At 36.6% G+C, this 15,771-nt stretch overlaps 1 protein-coding gene across 3 annotated transcripts in view; it reads right to left on the bottom strand.

The window, feature by feature from the left end:
* Nucleotides 1-15,771, bottom strand: part of LOC135210291 (glutamate receptor ionotropic, kainate 1-like) — a 40,703-nt gene that overhangs the window by 17,329 nt on the left and 7,603 nt on the right. For 2 of the 3 annotated variants that reach the window (XM_064243173.1, XM_064243174.1), the window contains exons 7-11: nt 14,552-14,725; nt 13,111-13,325; nt 10,807-11,024; nt 8,141-8,236; nt 5,503-5,663 (exon numbers count right to left, since the gene is read on the bottom strand). In XM_064243173.1, coding sequence (XP_064099243.1) covers nt 5,503-5,663; nt 8,141-8,236; nt 10,807-11,024; nt 13,111-13,325; nt 14,552-14,725 — 864 coding nt within the window. Of the gene's footprint in view, nt 1-4,774; nt 5,159-5,502; nt 5,664-8,140; nt 8,237-10,806; nt 11,025-13,110; nt 13,326-14,551; nt 14,726-15,771 lie in introns of those variants that run through there. The other variant, XM_064243175.1, reaches the window with a different exon arrangement.

The following is a 15,771-nucleotide window of genomic DNA, read 5'->3' as shown; positions in this document are numbered from 1 at the left end:
TCTTTTTGTTTATAATAATATTGAACCTGAAGTGGACCTCTCTCTCGGTTCGTAACATTGTAGCGACCTTGCTTAGAATATATCCAGCACTTTAAGTTTGAAACAGGGAGAATATAGAAAGAACCAGGATGAGCGAGATGGTTTAAGAGTTTATTGAGTCGGGTAAGCTTCTAGGTCTAGAGGGGAATGATCTCTGTGAGTATGTCGAAAAGAAAGAAAGAGAGAAGTATGAGAGAGATGAAAGAGCGACTGAGAGAGAGGAAAGAGCAGCTGAGAGGAAAGTGCAGCAAGCGAGAGAAGCAATGAAAATGCAGCAAGAGAAAGAGAGAGAAGCAATGAAAATGCAGCAAGAGAGAGAAGCAATGAAAATGCAGCAAGAGAGAGAAGTAATGAAAATGCAGCAAGAGAGAGAAATGTTGGTAATGCAGCGTGAAGAGAGAGAGAAAGAATGTATGCATGAGTTGGAAATTGCTCGGTTAAGGGAAAGTACTTGTAACAGTCGGACAGGCGAGAACAAAAACGAAGCTGATACATTAGGTATGAGTGCAGTGCTGAAATTAGTACCAGTTTGATGAGGAAGATGTTAGACATATTTCATGTGTTTTGAGAAGTTAATGGAATGAGTAGGTTCTCCTAAAGAAATGTGGACTTTATATTTACAGTCAGTTTTGAGTGGTAGGGCACTTACTGTGTATAGTTGCATGTCTAAGGAGGAATGTGATGATTATGATACTGTGAAAGAAACTGTTCTTAGCACGTACAGGTTAGTACCGGAGGCGTACCACAAGAAATTTAGAAATTTGAGAAAGGATAAAAATATTACGTATGTAGAATACGGTAAGAAGATAGAAAGGCTGTTTTTTGATTGGTTAACTTCTGCTAAAGTTGAGGATTTTGATAGTTTGAAGAACTTAGTGTTGTTAGGAAACTTCAAAGATAACGTATCCCCTGAGATTAAGCTTTATATAGAAGATAGGCGAGAAGTATCTTTTGCAGGAGCATCTAGGTTAGCTGACGAATATAGTCTAACTCATAATTTGAGTGTTAGCAAGAAACGGAATGACCCTTCGTCTGGTAGAGTACAAAGAGGTAAAGGTTTCAGTCCTAGTAATAGCAATGCGAGTAAAAGTGACTATTCCTGTTATACATGCGGAAAACCAGGTCATACGTCTAAGGTTTGTAAGAGTAAAATGGCATCTAGTGGCTCAGAATTAACTTGTTCCCGATGTAATGGGAAAGGGCATTTAGCAAGGAATTGCGCAGTAGAAAGGAAGGACGGTAAGAAACCAGTATCGCTAGTTAATCTTTCGTCAAGTAGGAATAATGTGATGAGAGAAACTAGGAAATTTTTTGGTGAATTTCTGTCAGAAGGCGTAGTTTCCTCTCTTGGAGGAGTGTGTTCGAGAGAAGTGGTCTTGCTTCGAGACACAGGAGCTGCTGTCTCACTGATTAGGAGAGAGAGTGTGCCAAACAGGGCAGAAATCAATTTGGAAGAAAAAGTCATCTTAGGTGGATTTCCTAACACTTGTGTTCTTTGTCCTTTGTTGAAGTTGAATTTAGAAAGTCAGGTAGTGTCAGGAGAAGTGAAACTTGCAGTTGTTGACAGTTTGCCCATTGATGGCGTTGACATTATTGTCGGTAATGACTTAGCTTTATCCAAGAATGTGAATCCTGTTGTGAGGGATATTCCAGTGCCGGAAATGGTAGTAACTAGGTCGGGTTTAGATACAGACATGCACTACGGTCATAATTTGTTCGTGGATTCGAACGAGAGTAAGTTCGTGGATTCGAACGAGAGTGAGTTCGTGGATTCGAACGAGTGCGATAGAGGTGGCGAGGTTGATCTTGGCATGAGTGTGGCTGAGAAACCTGACTCTATCGATGATGACAGTGATAGCAAAGGGGAAGGCGTAGCTGTTGAGGGTAACGTAGTAAATGTACCGATATCTAGTACTAGTTATGGTGATGAATTAGGTGCTAACCTTGTGAATAAGGATGAGCTAGTCAAGTTGCAGAGAGAGGATGAGACACTAACCCGAATTTTTGAGTGTGAGGTGGATGATGATCTCGATGATGTATGTAAGGAAACGTTTTGTTTGAAAGACGAAGTTTTGTGTCGTTATGTTCGGCCTAAGGCAGGTAATAAAGAGGAAATCACCAAGCAATTAGTGGTTCCCAGGAAACTTTGTAAGCTAGTTTTGAAGTTAGCACATGATGAGCAAGGACATTTAGGAGTAAATAAAACTTTCAGGTGTATTAGTAGGGCGTACTTTTGGCCTGAAATGAAAAATGATGTAAGAGGTATGTTTTAAACTGTCATGAATGCCAAATTGCTGGGCAACCAAATCAAGTAATTCCCAGAGCTCCATTGTGTAATATTCCTTCAGTAGGCGGACCTTTTGAGAATATGGTTATTAATATGGTTGGACCTTTGTCCGTAAGTAAGGGTAGAGAAGATTGCATAACTAATCTAGAGTATTATAAAAACAATTTAAGAGATGTTTGGCAACTAGCAGAGGAGAACGGAAGCGCTTGGCACTTAGCGAAAGAGAACGCGAGCGGAAGTCAAAGGGGAAACTAAAGGGAAACATGATATTAGAGCAAAAAAGAAAAGTTTGTGTGCAAGAGATAAAGTTTTAGTACTAGTCCAGAAAGAAGGTTCCGCTTTACCTTACAAGTTCGAAGGTCCTTTTTCAGTGTTAGAGGAGAGGGGAAATATACATTATAGAATTAATATGGGTAAGAGTAGAGCAAAGTCAATGAATGTAAATTTGCTTCAGAATAATAAAGAACGCCCCGTACCTTGGCCACCGACAGTGTTCTATGTGACAGTGTTACTGAGAGAAATTAGTTTTGAGAAAATGCAAGAGGTGTTTTAGCATTTCAAGGTTTTAATCAGAGTTCAGAAAACAGAAAAAGTAAGAGGAAAAGATAATGTATTGGCTGATAGCCTCTCTAGAGTTTTCAGAATGAATAGCCTGATAACCATTTCCTATTTTGGCACGAGCGGTTGAGTGAATGGAGAAGTATTAAAGCTTTATGCAGAATTGTTCCCCTGCTGTTTAATTCTTGTTTCTCTTTAGAAAAAAATAAAATCAGTTGATTTCATTTTTTTCTCTTTTTTGGGGGGACGTGTAATGGTAATCGCTTCATAGCAAAGAATTACGAATTAAAGGAAAGGAAAACGCATCTTCGAGAAGTTCTGCACCACGGAGGCATTCGCGCATGTGTTGGAGGTGCCTGTTCTCATGATGGTTCTAGAATCGGCAGGGTGTTGTGGATTTCTGATGCAATACGTCGTCTAGATTCTTCTAAGAAGTTCCGGTAATCTCAGGAGTCTGTGACGTTCGCCGTAAGCCCCGCCCCTAGGATGCCTTATAAATACGACTGACGAAGAAGGAGGGAGCAGAGATCATCAGTTAGTCACAGAGTAAGAGATCATCAATAAGAGCCACAGATCAGATTATCAGTGAGAGCTCAGCAGCAGAGATCAGAGATCATCCGAGAGAGATAAGAGAAGAAGGAACCTACAAAGGATCAGAGAGGAAAAGGGCGCCCGAGAATTGGTCGAATTCTGGTCAAGTCATCTTCAGGAGTGGATGACCGAGTTATTTTGACGTTGAGCAAGACTTCAGAGATGAAACGTTCTGCTAGAGGTTTTGGGGAGTTCCTGCCCTTCAAGTATCAAGAGTAGACATTATTTTCTGCAATACGGAGGCAAGAAGGCGTCTACAATTAGAGTTCTCCTTTTGTGAAGCCATCACTTCAAGTTGCAAAATTGGTCGGCAAGTACTTTCATTACCTCACTGTTCCCCCAGTTCATGCAGTGTAAGATTTTACCTTTTTTTTTTTTTTATGTAAATAGGAGACTCCATTCTGCATTTATCTTTGTTAGTAAGCTTGTAAACAAACCTTTGTTGTGTTAGTGTTTCTTTCTATATTCGTATCCCCAGTTTCAACTGTTGGTGTTGAATTCTTTTTGTTTATAATAATATCGAACCTGAAGCGGACCTCTCTCTCAGTTCGTAACACCCTACCAATTAATAACCTTAAGATGGCACACACTGCACTTTCGCCACAAGTAATTGTTCACTTTGCTGGAATTTTATTTGCATTTTGATGAGGGAAAATGATTAGTACTTATATTTTAAAAGTAAATTTTAAATGTTAAATAGCTATCTGTTTTCTTATCACCTAGATATTACTACAAGTGGAGAAAATATCTGCAAAATTCTCTACATAAATTTTCTGTAAATTAATATGTGATCAAGGATCAAATAAATTTTAATATACATAATTAAATCAGAAGTTCAACTTCAAAGTCATTAGTGCTTGGAACTTATGAAAAGCTTAGTGACATTAATTTTTCATTGCCAGCCTATATTCTCATAAACACATTTCACATATGTATGTGCCCTTTTAGTAGGAAGAATCATTTAGCTTCATTATCCGCATCTCATTCATATCATAATTTTTCACCTCTCTTTCATAATCATTTCTCATACTTATTTTAAATTTTATCCTCTTAGAGTGTGGAGACTTTTTATATATGTTTGTGTGTGTATAATGATGTATTTGTCTATAGCCTTTTATGTCCGAAATAAAGCATTTTAATTTTAATTTGAATTTGATTTAATACAAATTCTATTTCTTTATAGATAGTCTTTATTAACATGAATAAGAAATAGCAATATTTATTCATTCACATACTCAAAGGTGACTTATTTTGACAATCGGCAAAACATGACCTGAAATTTAGTCAGTGCTGACTGAGCTGAACGAATTAAAAATTGAGGTTTTCTACAAAATTAATTATGCATTAAATCTTCCATACTGAGCAGCTCTGGTGCTGAACAAAACACTTTTGACTTTCAGAAATGTTTTTTAATCCAAATCTTGATAGGCAATAGGAATAGATTTTTCTTACAATTTTGACTTGAATTGTGCATTTGACAATAGTGATTCACACAATAGTCCTTTTTGACAAATTAGACCACTCTGCAGTGAAAGCAAATGCTTCTATTGCCAATTCATGAGTTTAGAACAATTTATCGAGGATTTGTTTCCCACATGTTTGTGGCTTATTGTACACACACTTGTTTGCTATGACCCTTGTTTGATATATTTGCTTCCTGTCAAATACAATGATCAAGAAAATCTGAAATGGAAATCTTACTAAATACAGGGATCCTTTGAGGCAGTTCTTTAGAACACACACACAGACAGACTATAAATGTTCAAGGTTACCATCATGCTTAAACTGCTATTCGTTTCAGACACTTCTGATGCCGCAAAGTTTAGGAAACAAGACATTTATAAATATGTATTTACTGGACTTTCGCAGGTTTGCAGTTACTATAAACTTTTACAGTTGCTCCACAACGGAATAACTAAGCTATAAAAATATTTTCCAGATGGTTAAAATTCCAGATGAATTAATAATGCTGGCATTTTTTTGGTTTTGCACACATAACATATGGCACTAATATAAACAAAACTTACTGTGCATTGAAGATTTCCAGTAATGGTGATCCTTTGGCAAAAGCAAACCCACTTCCTTGCACAAAATACTTTTCCTTGATTACTGTCACATCACAGAAATTGTAGAAACTTGCTCTATATATATTCTCCTCCATCATGAACACATAGCTTTCACTTCTCACCTAATAATTAAATACAAGAGAGTTAGCAAATTAAATAGTCAACCTGTATTTCACAAGAGATCCAATATAACAATGATTAATCAACTCGTCATATATTACTTCAACAAACTTGCTAATGTATTCTATATCTTTACCAGAACGAATTCATAGAAAAGCCTCATGAGAACTGTTGTTAATCACACTGCAGTGTTGTTTGTTTCTAGCCAAATTCATCAAGATAGTCATACTAGAAAAACCTACTAAACTTTCAGCATAACAATGAGAGGGGAATCTTCCATAAACCTCTTCAGAGTACTATTCTTTGAGGCAAAATTTCAACAAATCCCTATCCAATATCATTTTCAAGGAGAAATTCATCCAGACTAAAAAGTGGTGGTGAAACCCATTTCATGTTGTTCATACAGCTGTTACTGTATAACTACAGCAAGTTGTCTGCACTACTTCGAATGTAATGTGATCTCATTTAACTCTACTTTTTATGTGAATTTACCGTTACACTCAAAGTGGCTCTGGACCTCGCAGACACAGCTTCCATTTTCAAGCATTTTAGGAGACACGGCGGTGATCCTCTTCCATATGAAACTTTTTTCTTTTCAAAAAATAAAAACGACCTACAAAACAGCACTAGTTCCTCAGTGCTGCACCCACCAACTTTCCGAATACCAAACAAGATGACAGAGTGATAAGGGTTAAGTGAAGTGCTGGGCTGCTGTAAAGGGATATTCCAGTAATGATTAAGACCCATGCATAAACAAAGTCTTTTATCTGCATCTTGAAAAGTACTCATTACTTTTGCTAAGCATCCAGTCATCATGTAGCAAGACTCTAGTGTTAAAAAGAAAAATAAATGAAAGATAAGTATGTACAATACAAGAGACATAATAATAACAAAGACAAACAAAACAACACAATAACGAGGGGTGCAACAGTATACAGCAGAAAGAAAACAAGATGGATTTGGGTTAATATCAACAACTTGCTACATATGGCGTTACAGAGAGAGAGACACTAGTGATGGCTAAATGCAAGCTTAAAATGGTCAGTGCATATTGCAAGCATTTATGGAGTGAAGCTGTGAGTGACTTCACAAGCTTCCTGGGTAGAAGTCAAAAGAGAAAGATGTTAATAATTATAATAAAGAATATATTAAAGATCATAAAAACGTTTAAATGCTCATGAAAAACAAAAGAACTTATCAAATCATAAAGAAATGATGACACCAAAGAATAACTTAAAGAAGTTCTCAATACTGCACTGTTTCTGGACAAATTTATCAATTTTGATCAAGATGATATATTGCAGCAATACTGTAGTCTCGGAGCTCTACTACCAAACCCAGTTCAGCCACCAGATTCTGCAGCCAATCACACAGCAACCTAACAGTCACATGCTTATAAGTCACTCGTATTACCGAACTTTGCGTCTCAGTTGCCTGTTAACGGACCACCTGTTACCAAGTCTCCCAACAAGATGTATCAATTGCCCAGACTGAGCAATTCACTGCAACACAGGTGATCTGTGGGTCCTGCATAATAGCAGCCCATTAGTGATAAAAGGTAAGGTGTTTATTAAAAACTACCTAGTCTTAGCCATCTTTATCACTGTATGGGCAGCACATACTTCATATTAAAACAATGCGACATGGCCACAAGTACATTTCCATAGTAGTATGGTAACATGATCAATGGGTCATATCCATAGAATACTAGTAATAAATGAATTAAAATATTAATTCACAATTGTAAGACTAAAATAAATGGATACTCATACAATGTACACCTATAGGTAAATAATTAAAATAATTAATTAGAATGCACATACCAAATTTATATAAAATCTCTAATATTTTAACTTGTTTGATGGACCTCACAAATACAAAATAGTACTTTTTATATTCCAGTCAAAAAAAGAAGTGTGCCATGACATTTTTTTTAACACTTCAGACTTTCTTCTCAGCAGAGTAATACCTGTTATAAGTATATCGACATCAGTGCATTTCCTTTAACACTTGAATCCCAATATTAAGGATAACTGGGGAACTTTCTTTATCACAAAATCCATTTAGTTTGGTTTTAAATTACTACATAGGAAATACTGGCCTTTACTAAACACCAAGGCTTGTAAGTCTAGCATGATTGGTATCTGGTACTATCATAGCTGTTTTGCAAAGAAGTTAGGCTAACTCGATTTATTCATTCAGTAATGAAATAGTCTAATAGTATTGCATTAATGCAAATTTTTGCTTTGTTAGACAGGAAAAAACAGAAAGGCAACAGCAATGTAGCCTAGCAATCTAATCCTAACTTCTCATCTTGCAGACCTACTGGCTCCAAATTTTATTTTCACAAATATAAGCCTACCCAATTTTAATAAATATGAGTCTACCGGGGCAGAGATTATTAAACCGGACACACAGTGTAAATAAGTCAACAAAATCATCAGAAACAAGGAGAACAAATTATAAATACCATACCGACCTTGTCAACACCTTCTTCATTGGTTTTAGGCAAATCTTCAATAACACCAGTAGTCAGTTCATGCCACACATCATGGTAAAGCCCAGATTGGGCTCCCTAGAACAAAGAATACACGTAAACATTGACATCAACAGGTACTGCAACAAAATACCCTATCCACGTCTTTCATGTTAAATTAGCTCAATCAAATTAGCTCAATCAAAAGACAGATTCAATGGCTGAAGTTTATAATAACAGAGGGTTTTTAAAAGTTTTAAACAATTATGATAAAAATGAAATGGACTCCCAGGAGGTGGGTGAAACCCTATTCCATAAAAGTAAGAACCCATTGCCTCTCATTCAAGAACAGAGGAATTTAAATCCAATCAGAGGGAAGGAGATGATCCTGCACATGAGGCATCACTCTAGTTTGTATGCCAGAAACCTGAAATTTTGTTTATAAAATTTTCCAACTATTTGTACGAAACAAACCCAAAAAAAGCAATTTTTGTGTGAAAAGCAATGTGGTATAAAATTTGCAAATTAATAAATCAGATGGTCAACACACTTGAAGATGTGGGATCATCTGCAAATTGGTAAAGACAGAATGTCCAGTTACCTCCTGGAAGTTCACAGAGTGTGGATGCTTACAAACTATAATGGACAGCATCAATGAGATAGTGAAAATGGGAGGGGAGGCGACATGAAGTGTGAAAGAAATATATGGCTATCAAGCTGGTGGCAGCAAGAGGGTCAAGTGGAAAATGCATCAAGATTCTATGGAAGGCAACCTTGTACTAGTAGGAGGAAGAAAAGGTAAATATTGTCATCCACAGGCCAAAGTGTGACATGATCAACCACAAAATTATTTCCAAAGTGCTGATGCCGGGTGAAAATTTTTGAATTAAAGTTTAATAAGCGTGAAATCTTCTTTCAGTTCAAGCTCTTTCTATTAGTGTAACTATGCCAGATGGTCATAATCAGTGATGGACAGGGTTTGAAATATCAGTCAAGAAAACTTGTAAAAGGTTCAATAGAGCACACTTATCCTAAAACATAGGCCAAGGAATCAAATGAAAGCACTGGTTATAAGCAAATAAAATACTACATCTATTAACTACTGCTATGATAAAAATTAAAACTTCAACCATAACCGCAGAACAATCAATCTGGGTAATTTCAAAGCATAAATCTGAACGTGTTCTCACAGGATGCTTGAAATTGGAATATGTACATTTATTAATGTGTTCAAATCACGAGAATTCTGAAATAAAAACTCAAAGGGAGCTTCAAGTATATCTGGTTCCAGATGATCTGGCTGTGGCATACTCTTCATTCAGAGTTTTTGCAAGGCTGTTGAAGTTTGGTATAATAGACTGCAACTCCTTGCTCAGTCCCTGTTCGCTCAAACCAAATAATTTCATATTTAACAGCAATTCTGGCAGCAATCCATCTTTGGGTTCTCGGAAACGAGGATCAAAACATGTGTTAAAATTTTATGATATTAAAAAAAGTGTTCAGTAATACTTGTCATTTAATTACTGTCTTGAGGGATTGAGACCCAGCAGTATTGAACCATTTATTAATTATGATTCCCCTTTGGTGATCATTCCCCATCAGGGATATTCCTAAAGTACCATAAATTGGGTGTTAAGTGACATTTGCAGCTTAGTGATATATAAATCATGGTGATGTGATACAAAAATTCTTAAAAAGAGCTGTGTGTTCCAAATGTACCAATTCATTATTATAATGGAGAGGGGTTTAAATGCCAAAAGCTAAGTAAAATTTCCCCGCTCTCGACGGGTAAACAAGTAAGCGGTAGAATCAGCATTAACTTATCCCTCTCTTGATAGTTAAGAGGTTAGATTGTCGACTGGAGTCACTGGAAGGTGCTATGTCAAGGGATCAAGACCAGGAGATACCGATCCATATATCACTTATAATTCCCCTTCAGTGTTCATTCCCCTTCAGGGATATTCCCGAAGTAGCATGAATTGGATACTAAATGATATTTTTAGTTTAATGATTATAGTATATAAATCACGGTGATGTGATAAAAAATTCATAAAAAGCGCTGTGTTCCCAACGTACCAATTACTGTAGCTATCATGGTGGAATTGGGTTAATACCAAAAGCTGGGGAGTTGGAAAGTCATTGAAGGACTAGGCCTCCTATTATAGATCTACCACTGGAGAGAAGACTAAGCAGCAAATTTTTCACACGGTAAATCAAGCATACATTCTTTATCCACACAAGACTGTAATACAGTGGGGGACATTCATCAGTTACAAGGCTGATTGCAACCCTCCCAGCAGTATGGGTTCTTTCCATTCTCCATATGAGAAAACAAATGGGGCCAAAACAAGCTAATACAAATAAATTACCAAAAAGGCACGTAACAAAACAGTGTCACACCACCAACAATTCTACAAGACAAGACGAGAGCGATGTGAAGCATCTGAAGAGTCATGCGACTGGGGGAACACTGGCTGGCATAGGCTGGAGTGTGTTGGTAACCCTTTCCCCATTAGGTTATCCTCCTTGTTAGTCATTTCACAGATGGTCCAGTGCATGCAGCTATTGGATACTCCATAAATGAAAGGCTTATTGTTCGTATCTCGGTAGGAACAAATAAGAATAAACATATTAGCTATTTGAATAGAAGTGAAACCAAAGAACCATACCAGAAATTCTTCTTGAATGGAAATATCTCTCCTGAAGCCAAATCCATATTTTTTGTGAATGAGGAGTTCTTGTAAACTAGAGATGCCAGTACTGGTGGATGCCACAGTAAGAAGAGACACAAGGGCACTGGTGTAGTACGAATAAATGAGTAAAGTTGCCATGAAAATGGAGATGAATACAATACGTGTCGATGTACTTTTGACCTCGAGCCAGGATCCTAAATGGAAAGTAAAAAGGAATCTTTTATCACTTAAAGGTTCTGAAAGAGATCTCTGTACTACACTACATAGCATAATTTATTTGCAGTTTAAAAAAAAAACACTTGTTAAACCAAGCTTCTCAAACCATTCTTGTAATCCCAAGACTTCTGAATCTTGAGTATCCAGAGGTTTCTTATGACGACTTTAATTCTTAGCATTTATGAATGTCTGCATTTCCTTTGACTGCAGCTTCTTTAAACATCTAACCTGATAGTACTATGAATCTATGAAATGTGATGAACTTAAACTTATACTATTTCTTTTAAGGAAATTTCACAGTATGTGTACAGAATCACGTGGGTGAACTTGAAAGCACAAAGTTTAAAGAGTTCTGAAGTTAATTTTCTCCATTCAAAATTAATATGAGGAATTCAGGGTTGATCAGAAAAGAATAATGGTTGTATTTTCATTTTTACTAGACATAACTTACTATTTTTGAAGTTTGAAAATTAAACCCCTTGTTACCTTCTTTATGGAGGTAGTACGTATATATCATGAATGAAGAGTGAATATGAACTAGAGGATATTGGTATAACAGAGGAACCGGTAACAAGTGAAAAGGTTAAGATAGCTCTTGAAAAGATGAAAACTGAAAGTCTCAGGACCATCATGAATAGTAGCGGATTTGCTAAAAACATCTCTATAACCAGAATATACAACAACTTGATATTCTTGTTTTAATCTTTTCCCACTCTGCTTGTTCTACATCATGAGTGTAGAAAGAAAAGGTATAACAAGAATATCTAAAGGAAAAGGGGGTGCATCTCAAGTCTGAAAATTACACAGAAGTAAGATCAATTGAACGCTGTGTTTTGTGATGATGGTAGAGAAAGTTTGAGCAAAATTATGAAAATCCACAATAGCATTACAAGATAGAGGGTACCATAAAGTCCCATTAAAGAATGTAAATGTTTCAATGCCAACAATGAATACAAGGAGCAAATGGAAAAGAGGGGGAAGACAGACACAAGAGAAAGAAGAGGGGCATCATGTTGTGGTGGAAATGCAGGCTTCAGAAAATGACAGAAAATTTGTTACCATGTGAACACACTAGATTCTGAAGCCAGTATTGAAAGAGCAGTTAAAAAAAATGCAACAGTCTATATTCACAGAAAAGTGTGCTTGACAACTTGAATATTATCCCACTAATGAAGGCAAAAATATATTGAGCACCATCAGGCCCGACATGAACACTGACAAAGAGACTGTGGAAGATTTTAGGTGTGACTACTAAATCCTAAGATACAGAAAGAGCTTTAGGAAGATCATATACAACAGGGGAATCTGTAGAGTAAAGAGTAATGTGTCCAGAGACTGGAAAACAGATCAATATCTCTAAGATGGAGATGGCTTTGACATATGATGAGAATGGATAATGAGTAATTAACAACGAAAATAGTAGAAATGAAATGTAAAAGAATGAGGCCTCAGAAGAAGGATCAGAACGTCACAGGAAAAGGGGCACATGTGGCATAGATCAGATGTAACTAAGGCAGAAAGTGTACATGAAACATTAAGGTTAACCCCATAAGAGAACATCTGACATTTAAAACATTAACAGTGATGATCATATCAAAGAACCCACCCAAGTTCTAACTGACCAGAATAGAGTTATTCTTCTGTTATTCTTGTGATTATTGTGAAGGGATACTGGGATACTGCAAAAGAGATTGGTTGTGACTAAAATTAAGGAAAGGGCAACTTGGATTTCTCTTCATTTTGAAAGTCATTGCAGTTTAAAATAATTCAGTCTAATTACTAATTTCAGACAACTAATGTTTGACAAATTCCTCTGCTTGGCTGGCTAATAGTTATAAACACTTAGGGTAAAATGAAATTACACAAGAAAAGGTAATGAGTGTAGATTTATATTATAAATACTTTAATTAGGTTCTATCCACATGCTAGACTATGACTGTTATGCCTTCATTCACTTTTGATAAGAAATGACAATTCTAATTCCTGCTTAGTCAATACAACTTCATAAACAAAACTACTGTACATCCATCCCTGCCAATAAACCTTGCTTGTTAAAAATATTACCTTGATAAGCAAGAGCTCCTACAGCAAGAATATAAGCATCTTTGAGTGTAACCTTTTCGGTCTCTAACGGAGACACGCGAGCACAAATGTACAGACAGAGAGGAATCAATAAGGTAAAGATAATGGTAGCAATCCAAGATGCTGGCATTAACTCGCTTGTAAAGCTGGTCCAAGTTTGTTCCATTAATCCCGGTTGCCGGGCTATTAACTGATATCTGAAAGGAAGCCAGAAATATGTCATTTTTAGAGACATTAATTTTTTCATTAAAACTCATTATGTTAACATAATCTCATGTCTCAAGCATGAATCCCTGACAGAGTCGTCCATTTGTAAAAGAAAAAAGATGACTGAGGTAGGTCAGCTGTGTGTATTCCGACTCTTATGCTCTAAGGAAGTTGAATGAATCATACTTTGTGCAGCCTAAAACAACCATGACAGAAATGCAGGACTAGGAAAGGGTAATGAAATAAAGTACTACTAGGTTTGCATATACAAAATAAATGTATCCATGCATTAACAGTCTGGATAGCCCTCTCAAATGTAAGTACCTGCTCAACTTTGATAACATCTTGACAAACATTCTTTTTATTTTCTTTCATCAGCACTGACAGCATGACAATCAATTGCAGTTCCTAAATGTTGGATGGCCGTTGGAAAGTTCCTGTGCGCTAACAATTTGGGACATTATTTGGGCTCTGTTGAAGGAACCTCATCCCAAAATATATCTAACTTACAAAAGCTGTCCCACAAAAGATTGAGTGAATGTAAGTGTCAAATTTGTCTGTTAAAAATAATTCACACAGATGAAAACTTTTTTTTATTCTAAAACATACTCATTAGAAATTTCGTTGATGGAGTAGGTTGGTTCCAAATTGAGACGTACTTCACCACATTGCAGACATTATTAAACATAAAATTGGCAGCGGGTTCCCCTGCAAGCCATTCACAGTCCCAATGGCAAGGCTTCTACCATAGTGAACTTGAGCATCTGCAGATTTATCCGACATGCTTCCTGCTTTAGACAGATGTGGTCTGAACGGTAATTTTTGCAAAGTACCATGACTAATAAACCACCTTAATTGTATAAACTCTCAAAATTCTACAAAAGCAGGAGAAAAGCACAACTGAAAGTATTATTGATTAAGAGTTTTCTAAACACTTCCAAAAGGTGTTCAAACATATATGCACCACTAACTCAATGGTTACTTATCTTTCCAGTACATAAATGAAGTTTCATATGGATAATTTTGTTCTAATTGCCATGTCAAGTAATGCGTTCTCTTGTATATGCTGTGATTCTACTGCATATTGACTTCACAGATGCTGCCTATGCAACAAGAGTGGCTGGAAATAAAAAAAAATATAAATAGTACAAGAGAGAGAGAGAGAGAGAGAGAGAGAGAGAGAGAGAGAGAGAGTTTGTATACTGAATACACTCACCCAACTTCTCTTAAGCTTAACAAAAAATCGACAGCCTCCCTCCGGACATTGTTATGATCAAGCGAAGTAACCACAACATCAGCTCTGTCATCCAGCACTTCCTTGACAAGGCCATTCCAAACTCCTTTAGACTTGACACCAAATTTGCCATCAGGTGGTTTGTAGCATTTGTACCTGGAATCACATGAAATAACATTCCCATACATTAGAAAAAAAAATGCATGGTGGCATTAAATGACTCATGCCCGACTTTTTCTCCTTTGTTATCATATCTCTAAGAATCTAAACAAACTTTGGGCTTGCATTTCCTTGTTCTACCACTTCTCTCCTTCATCCAAGATGGTACAAATGGACTTTTCTATCAAAGTTCCTTATCACTCACTGGATCATTCAGCTATGACTATCAATCATATGTGAGCAAGGGCCAATACTTTTTGCTACTTTGGTTTCTTGGTAACAGTCTATGACCTAATCTGTGCTTTATATTATTTCGTTCTTTTTCCATAAAATGATTGTTTACTAGTCCCTGCCAAGAGCATCCCATGCTTTCTTCCAAATGCATCCCGTGCCCGATCTTGGACAAAATGTGAGATCCTTTCTGATTGCGGCCAGCTCCCATGGGTTCCACTTACCTGCTTCCTCCAGAGAGTCACTCGTCTTTTCCCACAATACTGCACACCAACCACGACTTGGATTGAAAATTATCTTGACAGATTGTTTTCTAAATTGTGTGTATTTGAATGAAGACTGTTTCATATTTTATCTAGGAGTTGGGACCACTTCAAGAAGTATGAATACAGGTATTTTGGCAAAGGTGATCAGTTTGCTTTTAACTTAACGAGCTTCAGCAACTTATACATGGTCGTAGCCTTTTGGCTTTCACCTACCATTTTTGCATAGTTGCATCTACTTATGAATAAATTCATTTCACTTAAGGAGATGAGTCATAACTGTACCTTAAGCTTTTTGTAAGATGTTAACAATACAATGAAATGAAGAACTGAAATGAATCTAGATAATCTTGATAGTAGTTTACATATTTTTTAGTATGAAAGTTTACTTGTACAAACTAGTCGAGCATTACTGAGAGGACTCTACTCATCTGCAATTGTTGTCAAATGTCTCAAAGGATGAGGACGAAAACAGGTGAAATGACGAAACATTCTGCGGGTCTTTGCTGACCCAGAATTTGAAGGGTTTGTTACCCAGGGCCCTATAAT

The sequence above is a fragment of the Macrobrachium nipponense genome, chromosome 39 (genome assembly GCF_015104395.2).
Source record: "Macrobrachium nipponense isolate FS-2020 chromosome 39, ASM1510439v2, whole genome shotgun sequence".
NCBI classification, from domain to species: domain Eukaryota; kingdom Metazoa; phylum Arthropoda; class Malacostraca; order Decapoda; family Palaemonidae; genus Macrobrachium; species Macrobrachium nipponense.
The sequence above is the reverse complement of the archived record's forward strand: the minus strand, read 5'-3'. Positions and strand labels throughout refer to the sequence as shown.